The sequence below is a fragment of the Suillus fuscotomentosus genome (genome assembly GCF_016647785.1).
Source record: "Suillus fuscotomentosus strain FC203 chromosome Unknown F5891scaffold_17, whole genome shotgun sequence".
In the NCBI taxonomy this organism is placed as follows: Eukaryota; Fungi; Basidiomycota; class Agaricomycetes; order Boletales; family Suillaceae; genus Suillus; species Suillus fuscotomentosus.
In genome coordinates, this window is record NW_024539529.1 from 149,689 (window position 1) to 177,459 (window position 27,771).

The 27,771-nt window shown below is 47.7% G+C and overlaps 8 protein-coding genes across 8 annotated transcripts; all 8 read right to left on the reverse strand.

Moving 5' to 3' along the window:
* Window positions 1-1,324: 1,324 nt before the first annotated feature.
* Window positions 1,325-3,086, reverse strand: F5891DRAFT_1023568 (chaperonin 10-like protein). Its single transcript, XM_041361290.1, has 8 exons — window positions 2,888-3,086; window positions 2,770-2,836; window positions 2,702-2,713; window positions 2,588-2,643; window positions 2,431-2,532; window positions 2,275-2,378; window positions 1,734-2,214; window positions 1,325-1,681 (listed from the first exon to the last, which is right to left on the reverse strand). The coding sequence occupies exons 1-8, from the start codon at window positions 2,924-2,926 to the stop codon at window positions 1,508-1,510; spliced, it is 1,035 nt and encodes a 344-aa protein (XP_041227914.1). The 5' UTR covers window positions 2,927-3,086; the 3' UTR covers window positions 1,325-1,507.
* Window positions 3,087-6,345: 3,259 nt separating this feature from the next.
* Window positions 6,346-8,268, reverse strand: F5891DRAFT_160051 (uncharacterized protein). The gene is made up of 8 exons (XM_041370720.1): window positions 7,947-8,268; window positions 7,866-7,898; window positions 7,731-7,814; window positions 7,619-7,675; window positions 7,396-7,567; window positions 7,019-7,343; window positions 6,507-6,644; window positions 6,346-6,451 (listed from the first exon to the last, which is right to left on the reverse strand). Exons 1-7 carry the CDS (start codon window positions 8,048-8,050, stop codon window positions 6,619-6,621), a joined length of 801 nt encoding a protein of 266 aa, XP_041227915.1. The 5' UTR covers window positions 8,051-8,268; the 3' UTR covers window positions 6,346-6,451; window positions 6,507-6,618.
* A 1,097-nt stretch (window positions 8,269-9,365) lies between these two features.
* On the reverse strand, window positions 9,366-10,106 carry F5891DRAFT_1186440 (uncharacterized protein; the record flags this gene model as incomplete). The annotated part of the gene is made up of 2 exons (XM_041366694.1): window positions 9,366-9,989; window positions 10,047-10,106. 2 exons carry the CDS (start codon window positions 10,104-10,106, stop codon window positions 9,366-9,368), a joined length of 684 nt encoding a protein of 227 aa, XP_041227916.1.
* Window positions 10,107-14,869: 4,763 nt separating this feature from the next.
* Window positions 14,870-16,168, reverse strand: F5891DRAFT_1143354 (Alpha/Beta hydrolase protein; the record flags this gene model as incomplete). Its single annotated transcript, XM_041364952.1, has 5 exons — window positions 15,732-16,168; window positions 15,582-15,670; window positions 15,507-15,529; window positions 15,308-15,448; window positions 14,870-15,258 (listed from the first exon to the last, which is right to left on the reverse strand). The coding sequence occupies exons 1-5, from the start codon at window positions 15,960-15,962 to the stop codon at window positions 14,870-14,872; spliced, it is 873 nt and encodes a 290-aa protein (XP_041227917.1). The 5' UTR covers window positions 15,963-16,168.
* Window positions 16,169-16,744: 576 nt separating this feature from the next.
* Window positions 16,745-18,721, reverse strand: F5891DRAFT_160108 (uncharacterized protein). Its single transcript, XM_041370721.1, has 3 exons — window positions 18,590-18,721; window positions 17,064-18,535; window positions 16,745-17,003 (listed from the first exon to the last, which is right to left on the reverse strand). The coding sequence occupies exons 1-3, from the start codon at window positions 18,597-18,599 to the stop codon at window positions 16,923-16,925; spliced, it is 1,563 nt and encodes a 520-aa protein (XP_041227918.1). The 5' UTR covers window positions 18,600-18,721; the 3' UTR covers window positions 16,745-16,922.
* A 1,473-nt stretch (window positions 18,722-20,194) lies between these two features.
* On the reverse strand, window positions 20,195-21,312 carry F5891DRAFT_949145 (uncharacterized protein; the record flags this gene model as incomplete). Its single annotated transcript, XM_041374852.1, has 5 exons — window positions 20,195-20,314; window positions 20,368-20,697; window positions 20,735-20,827; window positions 20,895-21,175; window positions 21,243-21,312. The coding sequence occupies 5 exons, from the start codon at window positions 21,310-21,312 to the stop codon at window positions 20,195-20,197; spliced, it is 894 nt and encodes a 297-aa protein (XP_041227919.1).
* Window positions 21,313-24,168: 2,856 nt separating this feature from the next.
* On the reverse strand, window positions 24,169-25,026 carry F5891DRAFT_1023603 (uncharacterized protein; the record flags this gene model as incomplete). The annotated part of the gene is made up of 2 exons (XM_041361291.1): window positions 24,169-24,799; window positions 24,851-25,026. Coding segments are annotated over 2 exons (630 nt in total), but the record flags the coding sequence as incomplete, so codon positions are not given.
* Window positions 25,027-26,220: 1,194 nt separating this feature from the next.
* On the reverse strand, window positions 26,221-27,555 carry F5891DRAFT_1172069 (uncharacterized protein). Its single transcript, XM_041365569.1, has 4 exons — window positions 27,199-27,555; window positions 27,064-27,142; window positions 26,684-27,012; window positions 26,221-26,630 (listed from the first exon to the last, which is right to left on the reverse strand). The coding sequence occupies exons 1-4, from the start codon at window positions 27,436-27,438 to the stop codon at window positions 26,478-26,480; spliced, it is 801 nt and encodes a 266-aa protein (XP_041227921.1). The 5' UTR covers window positions 27,439-27,555; the 3' UTR covers window positions 26,221-26,477.
* Between the last annotated feature and the right edge of the window lie 216 nt (window positions 27,556-27,771).

Consider the following 27,771-nt stretch of genomic DNA (forward strand, 5'->3'; position numbering starts at 1 on the left):
CTGACTAATAACCGTGACTTGCCTTCGTTCGGTTTTATACAACTTGACCTAACCTCTCTCCAGCTCCAGTAGGACTCTTCGGCGGTGGATCACTCACACCATTGCAAGGTTATTGGCGGACGCAAGTGTTACCACATGGCGCACTCCTGCCTTTCACCGGGCTGCCAGCTGGTCATCGACACTATGCAATTCGTGCCCAGCCTAGGTAGTTCAAGTTTCTCAATGAGGAATCGGAGAACTTCCCTGTTTCTCGGCGACCTCCTCAATAGCAAATTGACCTCAAATGACAATTGCCATGGTATGGATTCTCGGGCGTAGAGAGGGGGCGCATACAAGTCGGCCATGACTCACAAGACACCTTGGACCCGAGTCAACGACCTTGATCTGGCTTTCTCTTCCTCTTCGTTCGTTCTTACTTCTATCACCCACCATCGGCTTCCATCACCGCATGGGAGCAGAAAACCATGTACTGCAGCACCGAGAAAAATTTCAAATTGCATCCATTCCAGGCAGGAACACCGATCTACCACTTACGTGGCGCATTCGTATGATATTTCGCCGCGGGTCAAGACTCGGATATTCAATGTTCAATCGCCCTTAGTTTTGTTTGCTCCTTTTTCAGAACAGTGGTGACGGACGCAAGTTCTGGAGCAACGCCATCGTACCATACAACTGACATGCATGATTCAGAATCTACGGGATACTCATCACACAAGTATTCCGTCCAATCGCACGTTGACTTTTAACAGACACCGCTGGATCATGATCACGACGATCAAGTCCAAGAAGCAATCAAACTGAAAAACAACGGAGGATGGATGTTTCCAAGTAATCTTGGGTAGTGAGTGAACTGCTGGATGACTTGTACCATCGTCTTGTTGTTCACCCACTACCCAAACATCAACTGCGTGGCGTTTGATTCTCCCAAGCTATGTAGAAGGAGCTGGGACTTTATTTTTCCTCGTGAGTCCTTAGTCAGTAGCGAGTCGAGCTCGGACTGACGATCGCGAGTACTTGATTCTATCAAGATAGCCAGCGGGGGCTGAAAATGGGTCTCACGCCTTGGACCCTCCATCAACTTTCATCTTCGTCTTGCTTCTATCACCCACCACCGGCCTTGCGTGCGGGAGTGAAACACCTACACAACACTGGCTATAGTAGCCTACAGGAACACCGGACAACAAGGCGCATTCGTATCATAGAATAGGCACGGTGCAACATGCTGATTCTATCATACGCATGCGGCTCACTCAGTATTCAGCGCACTGTCTCCTTTTGATGTGTTATAGCAGTTGTGTCATTTACACATTTACAGAGTCGAAGGCATCGTGTCGTGTCGTGTCGCCATGATATGTGAATTGGGAGTCGCACGTTGACTTGACGACACAGAGATGGGCATCATATACGGTGTCGAGTTGCGATAAGATACAGATAAAGGATAAAGTACAAGGTATTACTTGTTGCAGGTGCGTCGTGACGATGAAGGGCGCAGGATACGGACCTGTGCTCATGGCCTGATCGCGATCTTCACTGCTTTTCTGCTATTCATCTTGTCCAAGGCCAGTTGGTAATCCTCGAGCTTGAACACATCCGTCACCATTCCCTTGACTTTGACCTTTCCGCTATCGAGGTATGCGACTGCTCGTGGGAAGCAGTATGTCTGCGAGAAGGAACCAATGATCTGGATAGGCGCATCATCAGCATCATATCGAAGTTATAAATAAGAAACTCACAGTAATCTCATCCCCGAAGATCTTAGACGGGGGCCAATGAACGAGCGCCTTATTCTCATAGACTCCATAAATCATCAACGTCCCACCCCTCCTCACATATCCAATCGACATGTCGGCAATCTTTTCCACGCCAGTAGCCTCTACCACGACATCGAAGCCATATGGATTATCTTCTTTGAGTTTCTGCCACTGTGCATCGGGGTTCTGGCGGTCTAGTTCGATGTATTCATCACCAGCGTCGAGTTCGCGGGCGATGTCCATCTTGATGCCTTTGTTGGCGGCGATGACGACACGGGAGGCGCCGTTGAGCTTGAGGAGCTGAGCGAGGATGAGCCCGGTGGGTCCTGCGCCGAGGAGGAGGACTTCGATGCCGACAGGTGGGTTGAGTTTGTCGAGGCCGTGGATTGCGCATGCGGCTGGTTCTAAGAGGGTTGATTCTTCGTCTGTGAGGTTCTTGATCTTGTATAGCTTCTTTTGTGGGCTGAGATATGAAATTAGAATTCGGAATGAGAATCGCGTGGAAATGATGGGTTGTGCTTACTATACGATGTATTCGGCGAAGCCACCATCAAGAGTGACGCCTCTGGCGTTGAAGTTCTCACAGAGGAGGGAATTGCCGCGTCTGCAGTAAAAGCAGTTGTCGCACTGAGATTTTTATAGTGTAAGGGGATTGCTTCGAATGTGGAGTGTGACTTACGGTCTGGCCTACGTCAGCAACGCAGCGGTCGCCGATCTCGAAACCTGTGACGTCCTTTCCCATTTCGACGATTTTTCCTATAGCTTCGTGACCCGGGATGAGCTGGGAGTGATAAGCTTAATAGGGAGTGACGTCATTGACGATAAGGGGGACTGACCGGGAATGTGGATATGAATTCCCCGTCGTGAATGTGTCCGTCTGTGCCGCATACACCTATGCAGAAGATGTGGTTACGGTGGGTTCGAGAGGGTGTGGTGTGGATACTACTGACCGCAACATGATACTAGGGTTTTTGGTGATTAGGAAATGAGTATTATTGTTAAGGTGGTGAAAAGGTACCTTTCAAGAGAACATCGTTGTCACCGACTTTGGGTATTGGGACTTGCTTAATCTCAAAGTCTTGTGGCTGTCGCTAGGTTAGACGATGGTGAGGGTAACGGTAGTGGAGGATGGGTACCTTGTTGTACCACAGAGCTCTCATGGTACCTTCAGGCATTGCGAGTAAGTGTAGTGAGATTTAGAAGGGGAAGAATGATTTTTTTGATTAAGAGTATCCAAGCTGGCTTTTATCCCCAGAGTTCTGCTATTTGATTAATATCGGTGACCAATGATTTGTTATTGGTAATCTTAGGTTAGGGTTGGGTTCACTCTGCTCGATACCCCTAGGACTCCAATTCGAGGCATAACTCACTCGCACATGGAGCTCCTTTAGCTCTTGGTGGAGCCCTTCGTTATCATTTTCGGATCACTCTCGCTCCCCTAAGTTCAAAGTTTCGCACGCCAAATCTGAAAGATAGACAAGTCATGTGCGCAGAACGAGCGCCTCTTGCTCACTAAGCCCTGTATCCTCCTTGCTCTACCCCAAACCGTCGAAGAGCTTTACCTGCTTGATATATCCACAAACTGAAAAGCGAGGTTCCGTATGGTCGTCGTTATGTGAGATGACGGATGCGCGCACTAGGGCCCAGTCCACGATTCAGGTTGTAATATGGCTTTTGGTCAACATAGACCTATATGATAACTCGTGTTATGATATCATACATATTTCTGGAACCTTCAACACAATTCTCATACCCAAAATAAAACAGATAACGTGGCCTCGCAACCCAACCATTCTCTCAGACATCCCAGCCTCCTACTCGTACACTCATGTCCCGCACCATCCTCCTCCACAACCCTCTTAGCATTCCCAACTTCCAAGACTCTTCACAGACTCGGCCGAAGCCATACACAGCACAAGCCTGTCCTCCTTCCCAAAAAACGGATTGGAAGCGTCTTTGGTGCGGTACGCCAGTTGTGCAAGATCATCCGTTTCCATGTATGTTTTAAACGATGTGGGGGATTCAGAGGGTGAGGCGGGGTTTTTGGAGTGTCTATGAGTGTGCATGAAGTAGCTAGATACTGACTTCTAGAAAGCGCAACCTGCGTCAAATGTCCACATTGCCTCTACCCCATTCCACAATCATCCGTTCCCTGAGGACGAGGAAGGTGGTCGAGTGTGATACGGAGATGAATAAGCCTGCGTTTGTTGTCCCATATTCGTCTTCCTGTGCATATTAATGAAGGGATGTGACCGGGGCAGCCGAGCGCAAAACCTTATCAGTGACAGTGTCTAGTTTCGTCCCCGTAGAACAACTCCCCTCCACCAGTCAACATTTACATGCTGGTCTCCGGAATATCTGCATCTCATGCCTGTTGTTCCTCACGCCCGACACGGGTCTACCAAGTTAGAGAGGACCGATTATTCAATATCGGTCTCGTTCAGGTCTTAATACTTCGCGCTTCCGTACATGCGCTGTCCAATGACTTCCGCTCTAACACAGCATGCAAACACCGTCATAATTAGGGGACTGATGATTATTGACCAAAGCTCTCCAGCATGTTGCTGGCTGCAGTCCTCAACTCTTTCGCAGCGATGGTGATCCCCTCTCCCTGCTCTAAACCTTGCACCTCTGGTCCCATCTCCCGCTCTAAACGTTCGAGAAAATTATCCACGTGTTCGATGAACTGCTCGAGATCAGATTTTGAAGCAATCTGCACATACTTCTTTGTGCCATGCACAAGAACAAGAAGGTGCTCGAAACGGCGTGTGTTGTAAAAATCACCTGGAATATAGTTCCACGCGCTTCTCGTCACGTCCCACCACTGCTGCTCTGTGACAGAACTGAGTGATGTAACCGACGTCTGTTTAAGTGCGATACTAAGGAGGATTCCAGCTATGTAAAAGGCATGCGCGCTGTAGCCGGCACCGCAGTGTTCTGGAATCATGCTAATGCACCGGTCTATGTGGCGATCCCCAAACAAATGGGGGTGCCAGTCAGAATTCCTTGCGAGGGCAAAGACCAGTTCGAGATAGCACAAGTCGCGGCCATAATTGAAAAAGCGGTCAGGATCATCATCGGCGGGTGTTGTACCTGGATGTGGACAAAGCACGGACTGGATAGCGGGGGAGAGCTTGGTCAAAACTATGTCCCGTAGCCTCGCATCATCAATGGCATCGATCGAGGCTATTTCTTCTCGGGCACTGTGAGCAGCGCGAAGAGCGGCATGGCGTATATAGATGGGCATGTCACTGTCCATGCAGGAGATGAGCCTTTCGATGAATAGATGCTGTTTAGCGGGGCTACAGCACGCTCCCATAATACCCAGTACCAAAAGGATGTCATATGCCGCTTCGTGGTCGTCGGAATAGATAAAGTCCAAATAGTCTACCATCCAGTCGAAGTCTTCTGGCGAGTGGGGTACGCCTTCCAACCAAGACTGCTCATCCCACACCTGGTCATGGTCCCGAGATATTGTGGCAGTAGCGAACGTGAAGTGCAGTGCCTTTCGCAGAGCTGCTAAGGAAACCGAGGGATGGTTGTGTTCAGATGATTTTGCTCTCAAAAAAATATTCCTGCACACGTCCAGGTTCCGCGTGGTATGTAGTGGAGGTAATGAAGGATAATATGGATATCCAGCAAGCTCAAGAATGCGACAGATAATGTCGAGGAGACTCAATGCCCGGCATGCAATTCCTGTGCTATCTTCGTCGAGCTCGCCTCCATCCCATGCCCAAAGAGCCTTTTGGAACTGCGCCAATAGGGACACCCTGAGTCGAGGCAAAGCAGAGCTAAGTAATATGTTTGTTAGTTACGGTCGAAAAAATACCAAATGAGTCGATGTCACCTTTTATCAATCCGAACTATGTCTTTCTTGTCAACCTGAGTCCCGAGCATGACACAAGCAAGAAGTGTACAGTTGGCTACGATTTGATTCGACGGAGACGATGGAGAGGATAGTAATTTTGATATCACCGTTACCGCGAGGTATTCTATGTTTTTATTCACTGACCCAGTAACAAAGTGATAAGGAAGAAGATGTGACAGCTGCTCAGGGACAGAGTCGGGGCAAGCTTCCGGCCAAGAAAAATACCACGGAGACCCACTGGTATTCAGAAATGAACAAAGATGTATAGTCGTGCCGAGCACCATGTGCTCGGTTCTGTACATCCCCGCCCAGTAAATCCTTTGAAACACATCCGAGTCCATCCTCCAGGCGGAAAAATTGTCGCGGATAGGATGTGCCTGAAGAACACATTCATAGTATAGATGAGTTAGAGCTATTGTACATGCCGAGGCTTTCTCCTCCAAAGACGGTACGATGCGCCCCTGAATGTCGACGCAGCTCGTAAAAATATCAGACAGCTGATGCAGCATGTCTGAAACGTCAAGATCCAGGGGCCATTCCACCTGCGGAACAAGCCTGGCAGCAGCGAGAAATACTTCAGGATCCGTAGATGTCTCCAGTAGCCACTTGACGCTAGTCGCTTCGAGATCGCAGGTGGGTATGTCCGGGAGGTCGAGGGTAAGGGTGTCATCATTCTCCGCCAAAACATCCAGACCCTGGTCGAGCGGTTGTGCTTCTGGGTCTACAACATTTGTCAAAGAGTGCGGAAGCAAAGAACGCAGCACTTTGTGAAGCGCAGCAAAGAACAGCTGAAGAGAACGTCGTGCGAATGCGCAAGTGGCACGAATAGGGCCTGTAGAGTGGGATGAGCACTGGGTATCCTGTGGAAGAGTAGACAAGAATGTCACCTGCTAGTGCTTCGGAAAATCGGGCCCAGCTTGAGCTGAGGGTAGCAAGCAATGGTTGCAGCACGCCTGACAAGAAACGGTCAACATATGAGCATATGTAAGAAAACGTGCCTCACCATCCGTTGACGTTGCGAGCCGCTGCAAATTCCTGGAGGCTGGTTCGAACTTCGAGCGCAGAACTCCTGCAATATTGATTGAGACTGAAAATGATGACCATCAAAATTACAAAATGGCCTTACTGTCGATGCGCAACATACGCAGCACTGTCGACATTGGTGTCTGGAATGGACAGGCCGGAGATATCAAACATGCCATCACTGTCAGCGAATAGAACAGAAATCCGAAGACCGTCGTGGAAATAATCACCCAGGCGATGCTGGGCTGCTCGTACCACATCTTGGCGCCGAGGGCAATTCCAAAGAGAAGAAGGGAGATCTGAAGCAAGACCGGAAAGGATTGCACGACGGCATCAAAATACCATGTGACGAGGCCGTCGAACTTTTCTTGTCTGCGTTTGCCTTGTTCTTCCTGCGAGCCGCGACCATATCTATTCGACTTGTAGTACCCAAGCCACTGCTTTCCCAGTACGGCCCCGAATGCTGCTAGCAAGCTCATGGATAAGCTTGCATATACGACCATTTGGATCCTCAGAGTCGACTCTGACGGCGACCACGTAGATGCTGGTTCTTTTGGAGTGGGGCCCGCCTGAGCGAGGTTGCCGAGTCCTATCTGCACGAGTTGCTTCAGAAGCGCATTCGTGGTGTCGCTGGGGTCGGGACTGAGATTGGACTCCATCGCGACGATGAAAGACGTGCTGACAGCGGAGAAAAGACCAGACTGATCAGACATCAGTCTCAGAACGCGTCAAAGATAAGCACGCTAAACCTACAAAGATCAAGACGATGTCCATGTCAGTAGTGTATCGCTCGAGGAACTCGTCGTCGTGTTCCTCTGCGACTCTTTTGTACACCCCCCAGAAACGAGACCGATCGTCCTTGCCAATCTTCGACGCAATTGTCGAGTCCTGGAGAACATCCAATACTTGTTTCATGACATCTGCTCTGGGTGTAGGATGTGGTCAGCTGCGATAGCTCGGCTTATTTTTCACTCACAATTCGTTGAGACTCGGATCTGGCTGGTCCTTCTTCCCAACAACATTTTTTGCCTGGCTGAGACAATTCATGAGCTTGTTTGAGATCCAAATCACCATTGATAGGAACTTACGGAGGTAAATAGTCGTCTAATGAAGCCTTGGAAGTATTTTCCTGTTCGCGATGTTCTGATGACTTGGAAGGCCCAATGTTCGAGCTGCAGTTCTGATGAGGAGTTGCACACAAACATCATGGAAGAATCACTCACGTCACTGATCGTAGCTCCATCGCTGAAGGTCCGCTACTTTCCTGTTATACGGGTGCCAGATCCCAGGAAACCGCAACTTACTCTGAATCCTGCGGGGGTTCTGGATTATCCTGTTCTAGGGAAGGCTGCTCGCTGGTATTGGCGCGCTGGTCCTCATTACCGTCAGTGCTTGATGCCTTTGACATGAGATGTGATAGCTATAAGTATTTGGACCCGACGTTGAAGCCAGTAGAATTGGGAAAAGCCTGAGCGCACAGAGATAAGCGGTGGGTACACAAACACCTTCGGCGTCAACAATGTCATACACGTGTTCATGGTGTAAAAACCGTCGAAGAGCACCTGATATGTCCACCTACTCACGTAGACTGGAAAGCAAAGTCTCGCCGGTTTGGAATACGGATGCAGTCGTGATGCGTGATGATGATTGCACACTACAAGGACGTAATCAACCGTAATGTGGTTTTCGGTCAATGTCTACTATAATTACTAGTGGGTGACTATCCGTAGGCAAAATAATGCGGAATAGATTATAACGGACTTTGAAAGATATTAGCAAAATTTAATATGTACAGAAAACACAACCGTAACGCATCTGGATTAAAATAATTCGGTCAAAACTGCAATGGACGACCTGCTACTACAGTACCACAATCTGGTGAACGACGGAGAAGAGATGGGTTTTCTCGACGACGAAGAAGACGCGAGGATGCTAGCAGCTACCCTCGTCGCTGGAATAGAGCTAGCTCGACTTGATCGTGTCGAAACCCGGAACCCTAAGCGACTGTACCTTTGTCGTGCCCACTTACTTCCTGACCCACATCGAAAACTTCAGCTGAAAACTTCGCCAGGGACCTCAGGGATGGGACTGCGTATATTGGAAAATGTTTGGATCAGGTGGCGACCTTCGCCATGCTGAACATGTGTCAGGCGGACCTCAAGTCTTGGATTAGTCAGCAGATAGCTTAGGCGTAGTGGCCCAAAACGGATTTAATCCGTCGTTTATAATCCGGATTAATCTGTAAGGGGGGGGCCCCCCCCCCCTTCTAGATTTAGAGTTTGTAAGAGCCTCAAAATAATATGTTTTGAACATCCGATGCAAATGAACAGCGGCATCGCGGCACGACTTCCTTATATGGTCTTTTTTATTCTATCTTATTTTATTCCGCATTATTTCAGCCTACGGATAGTCACCCAGTGGTACTCAATTCAACTTTTAAAACATTTCAAAACTCGCTTAAACACTTTAAACTCCCGGCTAAAGCTTCAACAAACTCGCGTAAGAACAGTTGAATCATGCTCGGCACACGTCGGCACGAAGTCGGACATTCAAACACTTAGGATTTTCAAAGCGTGCTATACAGAGGGGAAAGTTGTGCTTTAGAGTAGCAAAAGTAGCCGGGGCATAGATTCATCATGGGTAGCAAGTAGGATCAAAAAGACTTGTATTTCAAATGACTGCGTTAATAAAATTGTAAAAAAAACCACTCCGCAAGAATGAAATCAGCTATAGGTAGGAAGTACCGGATGGAACAAATAAGTGCTGGGGGAAGGAGGATGAGATGGACTGAGAGCGGGTCGTTGGGGGTTTGGTGGGAATTTCGAATGGTTGGGGGGGGGGGCAGGAAGAGGAGCGGGTGATGCAGCAAAGTGGTGTTTCATGCCCGCGACTTGGGAAGGGCTACCAAGGGCACCAGGAGGCGCATAATGAGCGCCAGTGGAGGGCGCAATGGCAACATGTGGGAAGGGACCTATAGTGGGAGGAGGCACATCATGAGCGCTAGGGAACGGTGTAGCGCTGACATGTGTGGGAGAGGGTGAAGCGCCAAAGGATGTGGAGGGACCTGAGGATCTGATGTATGCGCCTGGGTCTGAACATGTGATGTACGCGCCTGGGTCTCCCCACCGCTGTGAAGGGTAGGATCTGATGTACGCGCCTGGGTCTCCCCACCACTGTGAAGGATAGGATCTGATGTACGCGCCTGGGTCTTCCCACTGCTGTAAAGGATATAACTCGTCATAGTTGTCAATGGTGGGAAGTGAGGGATGGAGGAGCGGCTCTCCCATAAAGATAAGGTGTTGTTGGTCAGGTGGGATGTGTGTGGGACCTGGATTAGAATAGATTTCCTGTAAGATAAGGGTGAATGTAAGCTACAACTTGCAATAAGCACAAAAATCACTTACTTTGGGTGGATGGCACCTGGAAACTTGAATTATGTCCTGCTCAGTGCTGCAGGTGAGCATGGAGGATGTGAGGTCAACGACGGCACCAACGTGCTCAGTGTGAGACGGAACTTCGGAATTTGCCGAAATTTCAAACTCCGACAAAAAGTGTGTCACATATGCATGAAATGGATGGGAGGTTTGATCCCCTCGACTCCTGCCCTACTGCCCTACTGCCCTACTGCCCTACTGAAACTATGCCTCGTCCATCTACCCGCCAAGAACTCCTCGATATCGTTGATCAGGCCACACTTTTGTTGGCCAAGCTACAGTACCAGGACATCCTGGACGATTGGTCTGACCTTGAGAGCGATTCCGACTCTGACTCTGAGGATTCGCTTTCTAGCACCTCGGATGATGATGATACCATCAGTCTATCCTTTAGCTCCTCATCCCCCCCCTCCCCCCTCTCCCCTATGACAGGGATATCCAATTTTTCCAGTGATGATTCTGTATCTTCCGATGATTCTGTACTGCCTTACGACAGGCTCCAGGACACGATTGATGCACTTCGTGATGAGGTTAAGAGGGCTCGTGTACTCCACAAGCCCGACGAGCCTCCTCCACGAGCACCCCAGCTTCACATGCTCATTCACCACGAGGAACATCGCCCTCACTTATTTCGGCAGAAACTTCGTGTCAGCCCTGAGATCTTCGATGACATTCTCGATTATATCTCTGATCACCCTATCTTCCAAAGCAAATCCAACAATCCTCAGCTCCCCATCTCCATCCAGCTCGCTATTTTTCTGAATCGGGCAGGCCACTATGGTAACGCCATTACTCTAGAGGATGTCGCTCAATGGGCAGGTGTGAGTGTTGGGTCTGTGGTTAATTGCACTAATCGTGTGATGATTGCGGTGCTCGATGCCCATGATCAGTTTATCTGCTTCCCAGCAGCTAATTCTGAGGATGTTGACCTGGCTTGTAAATTTGCCGAGTCACGTACTTGTCCTGAGTGGAAGGGTGGCTTTTTGGCCATTGATGGCTCGACCATGAATCTTTTCACCAAACCAGGCTATTATGGGGAGACATTTTATGATAGGAAATCCAGGTATTCCCTGGGCTGTCAGGTATTTTTTTTTCCCTTTCATATTCAAAAAATTGATTTAATTTTAGGCTGTCATCTTGCCCCACAACCTCCTTATTGTGGATTATTCCCTTGGTCATCCCGGGAGTGTCCATGATGCATTCGCTTTCCGATCTACTTGCCTCTATGAAGAGCATGCTGATCTTCTGCCTGATGGTCATTGGATTTGGGCGGATAGTGCATATCCATTGGAGCCATGGTGCATTGTTCCCTACAAGAAGCCTCGCAATGGACGGTTGACAAAGGACCAGAAGACATTCAATTATCATCTCTCCAAGGTTTTTTTATTTATTCTGGATTTTCAATGAATTTATTTATTTTTAGGTTCGTGTTCGTGTTGAACACACATTTGCAGTCTTGAAGGGACGGTTCCAGTCCCTTTGAGAGCTTCGCTTCCGCATTCAGGCTGAGAAAGACCTTGATTTTGCGGTGCAGTGGATTAAGTGTTGTATTATCCTGCACAACATGATTATTCGCTTTGAAACTCATCGTCGCAAGGAAGATGGAACATATGAAAGCTCTCTTAAGTGGGCTCATGAAGAGGGGGAAGACTTTTTTGTTCAGGAGCTTGAGGGTCCAGATGGTGATGAGGTCATTGGTGACAGGACATATGATGGCACTCCAGGTCAGGCTGCTCGTGCAAAGCTGATGGATGATCTCTTTGATAGTCCTCACTCAAATGCACAACATAGGGCTGAATAATTCCTCTCAGATTCAATTTGACATGTACTACCACAAATAAATATGTATCATACATGTATGTAGCTATGTAACATCAATCACAAGAAGTACTCACAATGACAAGCAAAACATGATGACAACAAATGAAAGACAACGACGACAAATGAAAGATGACGACGACAAACAAAACATGACAGTGACAAACGAAACATGATGATGACGACGACGACAAAACGATGACAAACTCACAAAGCTCAATCCAACCCTGGGGCCTTATTGCCCTGCATCATCTGATGGTATTGTATCTTGAGCCGCAGGGTTTCGGCCTCCTTGTCGAGCACAAGTGAATGCACTTCGTGCACCCGTATATCCACCTCACGAAGGCGAATCTCGGCGTCCTTGTCCTCCTGCTGGCGCTGATGGACGAGGCTAGTGTGACTAGCCTCGTGTGCACGAGTGTCGCGGAGCCACTCGTACTTTTTCGTCTCGTGGGAGTGCTCGCTCTTCGCACCCAGCTTCGCGAGATAGCGCTGGTGCTTGCTCTCCTGGCATGACAGGGCGCCGGACTGCAGGCTCTTGATCTCGTCCCGGACCAGGCCTACCTGGTCCTGGACATCCGACCTTGCCTTCTTTTTCGAGCTGCCCCCACTGTTGGGCAGCAAGGTCTGCGGGGTGGGAGAGACGATGTAGTCCGACGACGGTGTTGTATTACGCGTTATCGAGGAGGGTGTAGACATGCTGCGGGCCATGTCCGATGGCCCTTTGCGTCGTGCTCCACAGCTTGACGGCTTGTGAGCGCCGAATGCCGAGCGACTGTCGTATATTGGTGTTGGGAGCTTGGTGCGAATTGTGAACGGCTGGGGGGCGTCAGGAGGAGGTGAAGGGGATGCAGCGAAGTGGCGTTTCATCCCCACGACCTGGGGAGGGCTACCGGCACCAGTATCGTCGAGCATTTCTTCATCGTCGTCATCGAGGTAGTCCAGTGCATTGCCGAGGGGGGCATTAAGCGGGCCACTCCCGGAGTCAGGACAATAATCATCCAGGATAGTGACATCGGGGGAATTGCGCAGGCCGGGAAGGTGTATCTGAGGGGGTGTGAAGGGGGGAGCAAGAGTCTGAGGTTGAAGGAGTTGTGGGTCAATGGGGGGATCGCCGTAAAATAGAGGATCTGATGTATGCGCCTGGGTCTGAGGATCTGATGTACGTGCCTGGGGAGACACATCATGAGCGTTAGCGGATGGTGTAGCGCTGACATGTGTGGGAGAGGGTGAAGCGCCAAAGGATGTGGAGGGTCCAGCCCCACCGCGCGGTTGAACCAGGGAGTAGAAAGAGCCGGCGTGATCAACGCCAGGCTTGGAGGAATAAGTCCTTGCAGCCAACGACGGATTGGAGTGCCAAATTCCATCGAGGTCCGTGTACCACGGAAACTCCGAAAGAACTGAGTCTACAAACACGATAAAATGATTAAAATAAGCTGAGAACAAAATAAGACAAAAGACGCACCCAGAAGATTTTTTGCAGCCGTCCCATCAAGCGGCATCACGCCGGCACCTGTGTCACCAAATCTAGCCTTCATCTTCTTGTACTTTGTTCTGAGACTTGAGGGATTCCATTAGCACATGTATGAATATAAAAATGAGAAGAAAACTCACTTGTTGATGCGATTGTTGGTTGCGTCGCGGAATTTCTTCTGATTGTCGTGATATGCGTGACCATATTTGGGGTGATTAGTGAAGATAAGTTTAGCGATAACACTACAGATTTGGCCTTTGTCCGAGCCTGAGGGGCTGTCATTGACGGGGGACATCGCCTTCTTCCCGTCAGAATAAAAGAGCACCCTACAATCAGCAGGGTGAGATGTTAGATAATTCACCAAGACATCCGTTAGGGCAGTTTCATTATGCCACTGTATGGTTAATCGTGGTCCAGATTCAGAAGGGACCTTGGATTGTCCCTCAGAGAGAGCTACAGAGAGTGCTGAAGGATCCATCAAGTGCACTCAAGCATCAGCTCGAAGTCTTGCAGAATGATGTGCACGTTGACGAGTGGGAGGCATTGTGTTTCAAAGTCCGCCCTGCAGAATTCGCCTGACTTTGAATTGATGCACATGACACCGAATTTGTTGAACTTTAGCCGGGAGTTTAAAGTGTTTAAGCAAGTTTTGAAATGTTTGAAAATTTGAATTGAGTACCACTACTATCGTTGGGCCAGAGTTGCAAAATTGTATAGAGTTGCAAAACACTTCATAGCTCATGCAACAACACATCTTAAGTCCTCTATTCTTGGATCTAGGACCTTCCAACACAGATTCATAGCATTGTATTTTTTTTATAAAAAAATAAGTATGAGGAACATGTACAGCTTCAAATCTATCACTCGAAGTCACCTGTTTCGCATAGAATAGTTAGGGGAAGACGAAGTTTCTAACCAAAAAATTTCATTTTTTTTCACATACACTTTATACCTACCCTTACCTTCTGAGCATTTTTTCGATGAGAATAGAGCAGAGTTGTGGTTGTTATTGACGATGCAATCACTGGTGTCAAAGAATGCTCAAGCGTGACAGGTTGGGGCGGAGAATCAATTCTGATTGCGGACTCTCGCGCTGCAATCATCCTAATGCCAATGTTGCTACTTTCTCGTCTCATACGTACCGGTTGCCGGATCGGGGTTCATATTCATGAAATTGACATTGTGACATAGTGTGACATCTACGCCAACCCGCTCATGGGAAATTTTGCAACTCTCTACTATTTCTAACATCTTGCGTCGGCATCCCTCTGGCAGCATCTTTTAAATACCTTTTGTTCTTCTGTCAACTAGAGCTTTCCTATGACACACGTAGCTATAATTCCATGTAATTATTTTGTCTCAATGTGGGGTAGTTATTGAGATATGAAAATGAGGTCTTCAGATTTTGCAACTCTGGCCCAACGATAGTACAAACATTCTGAATCAAGATTCATAATACATCCTTCAATACAACTCTCGTCCCAAAAATTAAACAGCACTCTCACAACCTCAACCACTCCCTCACAAATGACCCAGCCTGCCTCCGCATCCCACTCGTACATTCATGCCCCGCCCCCTCCTCCACCACAACCCTCTTGACACCCCCCTCTCCAACTTCAAGACCATCCACAAACTCGGCCGACGCCACCCACGGCACAAGTTTATCCTCCTTCCCCGAAAGCACCAACACCTTCTTCCCGAAAAACGGATTGGAAGCGTCTTTTGCGCGGTACGCCAGTTGTGCAGGGTCGTACCTTTCTACGTATGTCATAAAGGAAGTGGGGAAGTAAGGTGGGGAGAAGGGGATGTTTGAGGATTGGGCGCGTTGATAGATTAGTTTCGTGTAGTCGGGGCAGCCGATTATGGGGATTCCGAGGGTGAGGCGGGGCTCTAAGGGATTGTGAGTGTGATGAAGTTGCTAGACGAGCTGGGTACGTACCTCTAGAAAGCGCAATCCACGTCGAATGTCCTCCAAGGCTCACACCGCCTATACCCCATTCCACAATCGTTCGCTCACCCGAGGGATAGAGGGAGGAAGAAAGATGATCGATTAAGAAGGACACGTCTTGTGCTGTACCAGCTTCGAGTGGGGTCAGATTCACGACTCACGTTTAGTACCGGTTGTGGCCTGGACATACTTTGGATGGTATACATGTCTACCCTGCATTCGAATGAGGGGACATTATCAGCTTTATGAATAGACAGCAACGTACGCATGATGATCATTATTCTCGGCCGGTTCTTTGCTCCACGCGAAATTTCGCTGCTTGCTCACAAGTCTCGTCCCGTGGTTCCTGTGATCCTTGTCCCCCACCCACCATCATCATTTCTTCCGTACGAAGACGAAGCAAAGAATGACTCACAAAAGTGACGACGATAAGATCTTTCTTCCTCTCTCCCCCGCCCAATCCATAACTCTCAGCAAAAATAACTTTAACAGCATTAATTATGTATTCATCTTGTGCGCTTCCGAAGCGGCCGTGGAGGAAGAATAGCACGTGGATTGGGTGTGTGGAGCTAGAGGTTGAAGTTGGGTGGGAGTAAACATCAACGAGGAGACCACCGATTGGGAGGGTTTGTTTAGTGGGCTCCATTGTGGGTGCGAGGGACTAGTGTGGTATGATGATGGGAAGGACTCAGTATATCTAACGTATATAAGCTGCCCAACTCGCTGGGCACCTGATCAGTCGCTGTCATGTGCGCGTTGATATTAATATCAGTGTCTCGAAGCCAGCGTTCTGATGACATGGACTCACATTACGCCAGCGGGGTCCAACTTAGGCTTGTGACTATCAAGATTTAAACTTTCCCAGGCACCCTGAATAGACAGTTCCTTGTCACGCGTAGAGACGTCGCGCAGTAATATGGGTGATGAACAGTTTTAAAGTTAACCCTCGGCGAGTAAGTGGACCAATGCCGCTGGAAACCAACCCTTCAAATAGAGTATACGCAAGGTGACCACCATTCACGGATGACATGTCGACATTCGAGCTCTTCCAAAACGAAATCGATCGGCCTTACAACAAACCAATCTCCTGGCCCGTGTGCCTTCGTCACTCTAAATTTGAGAGACGACGGGATAACCGAACTACACATACACTTCGAGAAACGACCCTCCACACTAAAGTCTTGCTCATCATGTCAACCTTGGTCTCATGCATTTGGTCAGTCGCAAGTTCTTGCGTTTCCTCGTCATGATTGGTAATTCGCGTATGTGGACGGTTATCAGCCTGAGTATCAGATAATGGTTCCGAAAAGCGTTATCATGGCCTTTGATAGGGCTCAGGGACGTTGCGGGTCGTCGATGCAGACAGACATAACCAGATGCACGGGTGCAGGAGCAGCCGGAACGTACTCGTACTTGATGCATATAGACTGCTTTTTGAATGGAAGCCAGTGCTTGAGTTGGGGAGTGTTTTCCACGGACGTGCATTGAAACGAGCGCAGTGGTACTGGCGCCGTTGAGACCATAAAGTTCAGCAGATCTACACTGGCTAGTGATCCGAACAGCAATAATTAGTCCAAATGGCTGCATGGGCTCCGTGTAGTATCGGCTAGTATCGCTTTGCGAATTTTTTAGAACCTTTATGAAGACGCCATGCAACCACAATGTCCGATGGACTCCTGATCCATTTCTGAGCAATTAATGGTTAGTACAGTTTCCAATAATTCAACACGTTCAAAACATTAATCACCAAGGATAAACAAGTCCTCCTTGCGCCCTGGATAGATTCGAGCAAGGTAAGGTTTGAACTCGAGGTCTGTACCCAATGTTGCAATGATTCGTTCGTAAACCGCGACAGCAGATTTCGAAGTTTGCTGCTAGGGTAGGCAGAACGAAGATGAATATCCCACATCTGATGTGGATATGGATAAGGCAATGGCGACACTAGAATGGCGTGAGTCCGAACGGAACCCTGACGTGTGATGAAGTCAAGGCAGCAGCACGCAAGGTGCTCATGAGTATGTGGGGCATCTATGTGATATTGCTTCGACCGTGAAGGATCATTCATAAAGTCGCGGAGCGAAGCGTGATAAATCTCAACATGCCCGGCCCCATCATTCAAGATCACGGGTGAAAATGCTTCAAGCATCATGGCCAAGCTTCTTTTATCCACGTAAAAGAGTTCTTGGAGTTCCGCAAGTGACAACGGATGTCTAAGATTGATTATGGACGCTAACATCCGACAGTGTGCGAGTGGATCCTTTGAAGCTTCGATTATCTCCCGGTAAAGCTGATCAATGTCAGCACCGACAGTCGACTTCTTGCGTAGTAAGAGTTCTAGTCTCTCCTGTGGATGATGACCAGCGGTGGATATGAAATTCATGGCCATGGCAGCATAAACAAACAGACCGCCTGCCTTAAAGACCAACGTCTCGAACTCATCCTCCGATGGCCAGGGTATGGGTGGCTGACCGAAAACAGCAGGACGAATTGTCCTTGTTTTATCCAGTGATGTTCGCAAAAAGAAACGAACATCCTGTATGGTGTCTTTATCACGAGTGGTAAGGAGAATCTCGTGGACACCGGAAGGCATGGCAGCGCGAATATGTACCTCGGGGCGGCTTGTAAATATTAAGTGGATAAGTGGCAAGGATGGGCCTGAGAGGGTATCTGTCAACAACGCGAGAAGTCTTGCCGCCTCTTCCTGTGAAAAACATTCGTCGAGAGCATCAATAATGATGACATAGGACTCCTCGCGGAATTTCAAGGTCTGTAGTGGCCTGATGACAAGCTCTCGCATCTGATCCGCATGAGATTTTCCATCTGATAGGAGGCTGTCGTCGTTCTCGATCGCTTTCACAATATCTCCTCGAATGCGCGGGAAAGCTAGTGCCAGCTGATATGCGATAGTGGGAATGATGGTGGGAGCTTTTTGTGCATGTTTGTGTGAAAAGAAGAACGTGGCAGCAAGCCTCTTCGCTGATTTCATCTCCTCAGCTATGGTGAACGCGATAGATGTTTTTCCAACACCAGCAAGACCGTTAAGCCAGATGTTCGTTCGATCACGTTGGTCAAGGACCTGGGTTATGCTCCTCCGAAGGGCAACACGAGTGTTTTCCATGCACCGTGAGTGGGGCTGGCGAGATTCAGAATCAAAAATGCCACTATATTCTACGACATTGCATAGACAGTTCCACGAGCCACTAGAAGATGAGGGATGTGCTTAGAGTCGATGTCAGTGCGAGTCATGGAGTAGCGAGCGGGGGGGAAACTTACTGAAATCCATCGTGGGAAGTGTTGTGTGGGATGGACGGGAAGAAGGTAGTGCTCATCGGACCCAGGTTGTGCTTTCCAGGTACGCAAACATTATGGTCGACCGGGAAACTTCGACCCAACTTTGCTCATACAATTCAATTATAACTTTGCTTATGATGACATAAGCAAGTTGGGCCAATTGAACGCAAATTGAACGTTCACGAATAATGTTGAACTCCAAGTCGTCATTTAACATGTGAAGTCAGGCATTCATATTCTTGCCACGCATAGCCTATAATTCACGTCAAAATGTTCGAATCAGGTTTTCACTGAAGCAATTCAATACATATTGATCAGGAGGATTTCAAATACTTTGCGTCCACCCCACCTTGCAAGCTACTCAGAGCATTTAGTCCGGAATCGATAAATCGGAGAGAGCAGAGTCCGATGGATCATGGTATGTCCCTTCACCTGTACCTGCCCATATTAGCCCTCTTACAACCTATACAGAGTCCTGCGTATCACCTTACATATTCCAGCCCAGCACATAGTCACTGGTATGCTTCAAGGTATTTAAGCCGCCGCCGCCGCCTTGATCCCCATCATGCTGTGAGTTCTGTCAATGAGCAGGGATGGACCATCGCAGCCTCTGAACCAAATTAGTCATGTGATAAGGACAGAACATTTAGTTTCAGTGTCACACTTGTGCTCGACTCGTGCTCGACTTTGATCTCCAACTCTATTCTCGAGGCCGGGCTGCTGCCAGCGTGGTACGTATGGGCAAGTTGTGCTTAGGTCTTTACGAACGTGCTGAGAACATCGCCAAGAGGCAAGCGGTCAGTGCTCGGAGCCTGCTGCACGTGGTGGGTGTAACTCAGACGGTGATCGCACTGCACAGGGAGGTAGGCGTAGGCATGTTTTTGGTGGCAGTGGCGTGTTCCTAGTCTGCATAGACTTCACATGCCCATGAGCCTAGTTGCGCCAACCCGACGTCCTATGAGTGCGTTGCTTACTGTCGTTGTTGATAGAAATCTCATTTTGTTAACTAGCAGGTTGATGTTTGTCAATCATTCACTGATCCCTTCCAGGCGATTGATGTTTGACGTCGCACAATGCAAGGATGACTCAAAGCTTTTAGAGGTCATGTTGCCTGCATGATGCATGAGACAATCGTCTAGCAAACGCTTAATATATGCTTGTGCAGCTCAGAGGAAACTTCGGAGTCGCGGGCGTACATGCGGATAAACTCATGTATGGCCTGGCACCCAAATTGGCATCGTTCCTCTTGGTTTTCATACTTTCCAGCTGCGATAACGCATCAACTATTTCGAGCTAATCTCTAGACCATGTAATCCCATCGCCAGACGTACAGCGTAAAATATGCCCTTCGTTCTGAGGCTGAACATATCATGATACTAAGACTAGTTGTCGAGCGTTTTTTAATTCGCTAAACTAGTAGTAATTAAGTAAGTGTGAGTAATACCATTAAACGACAAAGTCAAACAAGTGGAACATATCTTGCAAACAATGTGATTCGAATGATGAATCTTTGGACGGGGACGTAGCACCATATGCCTGAGCCCTACTATTACGGATTCTTACTGTACATACTAATGGTAACTGCTGCTAGAATGAGTTGTGAGGGTCCTGAGGGAAAGTTGCATGTTGAGTGATGTTACATGCTGTGTCTTTTGACCATGCAACGCCTGAAGCAACCCTTAAAATAATGAGCTGGGGTGTCAAAACCTAGTAAATCGTCAGTGCGGGACAGCTCATTGTAGTAGTGCAAGCGAACGTACCATGAAGGTTGCCCAGATTATTTCTATCCCCATCGCACATGGGGCACCTTGGATATAGGTGGCAAGGGAGATGATTCCCAGAATTGTGAAAGGGAGGGTAGACTCCACCAAAATTGCCACAATGCCCGTGTAAATATTCCTCTGTTCATCGTTAAGAAAAGATCGCACTCTACGATAAAAGTATAGCAGCCGGGAAATGATCAATGCAGTCACGGTGATGTTAAAGCTGACAGTTAGCGCAATCCATGAAATGGCGAATTGTGCGGGAAGGCCTCGCCATAGATTCGACATGGGCATGGCACTCTCAATCACCATCAGTGACAGCCATAGCTGCACAGAGCAATGGTTAGTTTGGCGCAAGACGTACAGCACAGCACGTACTGGCAGATCCTAGGTAGATAATTCCAGGGATGACAATTACTGGTAATCTTGACCCCCAAATGATGTAACAGCGGTAAAGCTTTCAAGATGTATACATATGAGCATCGGAGTGCCGAGCTCAAGAACAATATATGTTGTAAACTCACCAAGAGTCCATCTGTCATCATATTTGCGAGACACATTGCCGCTGTGGCAAAGGCATTGTACCAAGCGGCCATATTTGCAGCAAAAAATGCGGGGGGGCCACCAGGGTTGTTTCGCCTTTCTATCCACATCAGTTCGCAGAAGGCGATATTACCTGCGACACTGATTGTCAAAAGAAGCAAAAGAAAGCCTCCAAAATATATGTAGAATATTTTGTGCTGCACTTGCTTGCTTGAGGTCATAAGCAGGTAGGTAGAGTAGGCATATAGGAACAAATTTCCTCCTTTGCCCGGGGAGTACGAGGTGTCCGCTGTCAATAAGAGACTATTACTCATATGATAGAAGCTCACCATAAACAGCTGTGGAAATCATATTCCCAACATACAGAGCACGCTCCGTAGCGAGTTCGGTGGACGCCATGAGGGACACAGAAAGGGGCACTGTCACTAGGTTGGTTGTAGGACTATCACTGGCTATCAGCGTTCTGCAGCCGCACTAATATATAAAATAACGATAGTTATAGGATCATGGCCGAACACATGTCTGACTCACTCGGACAGAACCCAGGCTGATGGTCATCAATTGCTAGACCGGTGATCGCTCTAATCAATTGCCACTAGTAGTACATACTAGATGATGGGGTTGCCCCCACGGCGAAGCTGAAAAGACCGGTAGATCCATAGATAACCGTGACATGATGGCATTAGCAAGGAAACGGAGCCTGCGGAAGTTTCCGGCACCACTTGTCCAGGCAGCAGGCTCTTTTCTCGCCACCCATCTCCTCGACGACTCGCTCGAACTCCCTTCCGCTCTTTCTCGTTCCGGACTTCGTTATTTTGCTCTCACTCACCTCTCCCTTAGTATTCTGTTCAAAGACATTGGTTTTAATCATCTGCATTCAAGTACATACAAGCGTCTAGAAGCAATACAAATTCCGGTTTTCGGATCATTAAGCATATGTTCCAACTTCCTGCCCTTTCCATTCGTGGCACGTCCGAATTCGCGACCAGTTGTCCACTCCGAGCTACGCTCAGACCAGCCCAACCACCACAAGGTCGTGTCATCGAAGTCGCAGCAAGCCTACTAGCGCAGATGAAGCTGGACCACGCATTCACGTTTGATTTATGTCGACATGTCTATTCCGAGTCTCACCGAACTATGCACAGCCCATCATGTTATTTGTCCTTCAAGTTGCTGCGACCCGACTCAATACAATCATTATTTTGTGTTGCTCACAACTGGATCTCTTGCGGACTACAACACGACAACCACAAGCCCAAAGCAGCGAGCAGTTGATTTACTCACTACAGTTTCTGCATTGGACAACCTACGAGTCCCTGCTTACTCCAGCCAGAGATTGCATCTCTGACTCGGAGGCTTGACATCATTGATAAAGTTCTGCAGCCTGTTGTCTGCCTTATCGCTTTCAATCATACTCTCGGACTCAATGATTTACTGGACCAATCAGATCTTGGATGTGGTATCCGACTGTTTCACTATCATGCGATATTTGCGTGGTGCTTTGATGATGTCGAAACTTGATGCCAGATTTGGTATGTACTAGTGTCCGTGTGCCCGAGGGTTCTCAGTCTATTGTGAGAACACCGATCAACAACTTTCCGTGCAAGCTGATTATCATTAACCAGTTAACAGGTATCATCCCTATCTACCATCATCGTTGCTTGTCACATAGCTCAAGGATGCTCAGAATCTCGGTTGGACGAGTCGGTCGGGATATGTGTCGGAGGTTATGTCGACTGTAAGATAGCCTTCAAACTATCAACAGCGTAGTCGTGATGTCTTCCAATCCAGCTCCATCTTCTTGACGTCATGACCGGTGGAAATAAGCGTACCATTGCAGCCTCTGAGCCAAATTCGTCATCTGTGACGGGGATGGAACGGTTAGTTTCAGTATCGCGCTGTGCTCAACTCATCCTCAGCTTGGATCCCCAACTCCATTTTCGAGGCCGGGGCTGCTGGCAGCGTAATATGCATGGGTCAGTTTTGCTTGAATCACTATAAATGTACTGAGAAACGTCACCAAGAGGCAAGCTGTCAGTGCTTGGAGCCTGCTGCACGTGGTCGGCGAGTGATCACGCACTTGAACAAGAAAGTTCGTGTGGGCACGCTTTTGATAGAAATGGTGTGTTCCTAGTCTGCACAGATTTCAACACGCCCATGAACCTAGTTGAGCTCTGCTAACTCGATGCCTCATGAGTGCGTTGTTTACCTTCGTTGATATAAATCTTACTTTGTCAGCTAGCAGGTCAATTATTCACTGATCTCTTCCAGGCGATTAATGTCTGACGTCGCACAATGTGGTGATGACTCAAAGCTTTTGGAGGTTATGTTTCCCGCATGACGCACGACGCACGACGCAATCGTCTAGCAAACGCTCAATAGATGCTCACAGCATATACAAGCCTCGCGGAATCGACCAACAAATGTCTGCGATAGAAAACAGATCCCAACAGGTTTAACAATCTTGTATAATGTCTCACCACGGTCAGTGTGTCCAAGTTCCGCGACGAACACGTTTGTATTCTGGCTAAAAGAGGCGCATGCCCCATGATAGGTAAGAGGCTAGGTGAAAATGTAGTGGCATCAGTGCTGACTTGTGTGTTGTGCCCGTCCTCAGAAGTAATCTGCGCAATCACACAGAACCTTGATGTAGACAACTTTTTGCAGCTAATTTAAATTGATTGCAGCAGTTTCAGAAACGTTGTGTGCAAAAAAAGTAAGCATCGGCACTGACACTTGCACTCCCAGCAGCAGGCGGATGCAGCTCTATCGGGCTTCACTATTTGTCCGTCCCTCCGATCATTCCAATTGATTTGTGTCTCTTAATCTTACTGCTACTCTTCACGACAGATTCCAGCAGTGGTGCGTTTGATCTGACCTGAACGAAGCTTCTGGCAACTTTCCCACCTATATCACGCAACCTCTAATCTTAGTACTTCAAAGTCATGGGCCACTCCTGCCGAGGAGAGGAAGTTGAGCTCTGTATTGCTTGCTTATCAGACTGCATTGACATTCTCGGTTTATTGAAGACCAGTCCCACTACATTCCATGGAATGGGATAATGCCGTCCGCATGCTACTTCGTCCAAACGGCTCGCATCGTGTACTCTGGAACTGAGTTAGTGAGCGCTGTTTGTGCTCTGAACGTCTCTTTCTCTGCAGAAAGAGTTTATCACACGTTTCTGTGGTTGGATACTCGAAATTATTGGAGACCAGGCAACCAAATTGTCCGGCTCAAAGCAAGCTTCACGCAGTGTTTGTAAGTATCAAGTATAATTATGGGACACGAATAAATCTGAAATGAATAACCATGAATTGAGGATGGGTGTCCCACGCTACTACAAGTTCTACTACTAAAAGGTGTGGAATTCGTCCACTCACTTATCCGGGAAAAAGTTAGTTGATTTGATCATACTAACAGTCGCTGAGACTTACTGCTGTATGATTTCCATGTTGCCGGTCTTTCCAATTGATGGCAACACTGTCATATAGCTCACCCCAGTCTCTGCAGACGTGTGTAGCACCAACGCGGTGTTGTTCGAAGTCTCGCGTTGTAAAATCTCCTGCCTCCAGTGTTAGATCTGCTTGGCACAGTATCCATTGTCTTAGATAATTGAGACAGTGATGAGTATGCTCTTGATCAAAGTTTGGACCCGCGAGAGCCACTCGGAAGAGCCTGAGACAGTGAAGCTGATGGAACATGGCTACGAAGAAAGACCGATTCTCCACACCCAGAACTACATGTCCGGTCCCCGGGGGAGAAGTAGAAAGCCATTCCGTCTTGGACTCTGGAAGGTCTAGCGCAAATCGTACGCTTTCCTCCACCACGAATCTCACTTTGCCCGCGTCAGGTACTAGGGACTCAGGAAAGTCGTCGCCCATGAAAGCTGAAAACATAATTTAAAATCACCCTGATCTTGGACAGAAAGTCTACTGACTAAAATTTTCCTGCCGCCTTCGGGTGCGTGTTTGAATGTTCAAGTTTTCCCTCGAGAGTATTGACTTGAATATGATGCTAGTGAGCGCGATAGATACGATAGTGAGGGATACCATCATAATCAGGTAGACAGAACGTTCAAGTCGATTGTTGGGTATAGCTTGAATCAGTGGAATGGATATCACTTCAATGGCAAACTACTGATAGTTATTATAAAGGCATTCGGGGTCGCAAGCACGCATGCGAACAGACTCGTGTTTGGCCTAGAAGATATTTTGGGATAGGCTATTCAAATCTGCAGCGGGGCTATGTTGGCTATGCAATACATGCATGGCCCTTGTGCAGATTATAAGGTGTGCGGTGGCTGCAAACATAAGTAAGTCTAAATATAAATTGTCGATAAACGATAAACGATTGGCTGACTAGCTATTAGTCAGCCAATTATGTAAGATCTGTCCTCTTTTCGGGACCTATTACATTCCTTTCTGCTATGAAAGCACACCGAGACGAACTATGCATGATTCGGAGTCCATCGACATCAACGATCTACGATTTGGTAACTTCCTTCCTCCCAATTTCCATACTCCCCAGGCTCACTTAAGAGCACCAGCAGGAGTAAGCCATTCAGGCTCGGTTGCTAGCTCCTCAGCTCCAATGGCGGCATAATCATCTAAAGTAGTATTTGTTGAATATAGAAACGACAACTTTAATTTGATCCTAATCACTGCACTTACCTCCCCCTACATTCCGATGAGTCAACTGTGGTGCAGCGATTATGTAGACCACAAATATTGAGAGGATGATGAGAATTTTAGAAACCATGTTACAATGACAATGGGAAATGGGTAATGGCGGAAATAGGGGTATCTTTCAGAGATTTATATCCACGCTGCGCCGCGGGTATGTTCGCCGAATTATAGATAATTATTAATGTCTATCCATGATATTAACCAGTATAGTCTGCGCGCCCAGTAACATGGTCCATCAGAAGATTGATCGCCACATTAATATTAGCACTACAGCATTAGTTATTTTGAGCTAGTTTCGAAATCATAGTATGTACGACACAATGAGGCGGTTGTTATCACTGCCCACTTCCATTTTGCCTTCCAAATCAGTAGTGAGGCAGTGATGTGTGAAGCTTAAATTTGAAGTCTTGAAGGTTGCATCGATCCTGGGGCCCGAGTGATTTTGTATCACAGCTTCAAGTTATTTGGGTGACTATCAACTTGAACGTTTGTGATAAATTATTATGTAATACCTCGCTTACACCTCCGAGGTGCGACCTCACCCGATGTTCGCCGAGGCGTAGTTTTGGCCAGCTAAGTTACGTGAATGAAGATAATCATTCCTTCTTACCACCATGCGGTTCTGAGCTACAGCTTTTTCATTACAACTAATGTCCGTTTGGATGTTACCCATGGTCATCTCCACAGCCTCACAGATGCATCAGTGTGAGGACGTAATTTCATCGTCAGACGTGCAGTATGAAACATGCCCGTTGACGATGAAACTAGCAAGTGTGGGAATACTAATGATATCGATAATTTTGAGACAGGCAGAAAATATTGTGATTCAAAAGCTAAATAATTCGGATGTGGACGTGGTACCATGCCCGAGCCCTACTATTACGGATCCTTACAGTTCATACTACTGCTGCTAGAAGACGAGTTGTGAGGAGAAGTTGCATGCAGAGTTGTTAGAGAGATGTTAGAGGCCGTGTCTCTTGACCATGCAACCCCTGAAGCGACCCTCAAAATGATGAGTTGGGGTGTCAAAACCTAGTAAATCGTCAGTGTGGGACAGCTCATCGTAGTAGTGTATGTGAACGCACCACAAAGGTTCCCCAGACTATTCCTACCGCTGTCGCACTTGGAACACCTTGGATATAGGTGGCAAGGTAGGCGATCCCCAGAACTGTGAAAGGGAGGGCAGACTCAACCAAAATCGCCACAGTGCCCGTGTAAGTACTCCTCTGCTGATCGGTGAGAACAGATTGTACTCTGCGATGAAAGAATAGCAGCCGGGAAATGATCAACGCAGTAACAATAATGTTAAAGCTGACGGTTAACGCAACCCATGAGATGCCGGATCGTGCTGCAAGACCCTGCCATATATCTGACATCGGCATGGCACTCTCAACCACCATCATGACCGCCATAGCTATACAAAGCAATGATTAGTTTGGTGTAGGATTGATAGCAAAGCACGTACCGGTAGATCCCAAGTATATAATTGCAGGTATGACAATTATTGACACGCTCGACCCCCAAATAATGTAACAACGATAAAGCTTTCGAGATGTATATATGAGCATCAGAACTCGATGATCATATGTTGTAAACTCACCATAAGTCCGTCTGTCAGAATATTTGCGGCGCAGTCTGCCGCTGTGCCAAAGACATTGTACCAAGCGGCCAAATTTGCAGCGAGATATGCAGATGGGCCACCAGGGTAGTTTTGCTGTTCTATCCACATTAGTTCGCAGATGGCATTATTACTTGCAAGGGCGATTGTCAAAAGAAGCAAGAGAAGGCCTCCGAAACCTATGTAAAATCTCCTGCGCTGCACCTGCTTGATCGAGGTCATAAGCAGGTAAGTAGAGTAGGCATATAGGAATAAATTTCCTCCTGCGCCCGGAGTGTAAGCTGTCAACAAGAAACTATTACTGATAGATAGAAAGTCACCATAAACGACTGCGGAAATTGTCGCAAATTCCTAATTTGGGTTTAAGTGCCTTGTCACGCATTTCAATATTCAAAGACCGAGCGTAGATTGAAAGTCCTTTCAATAATAGAGTCACGATTGCAATCACACTGTAACGACGGTTGCAATTACGATGGCAATTGCCGTTGCAACACGTGGCAATCAATCTTAGTCATTGTAATGAGTGATTTGGCTGGAAAGCCGCATGGCGTTGAA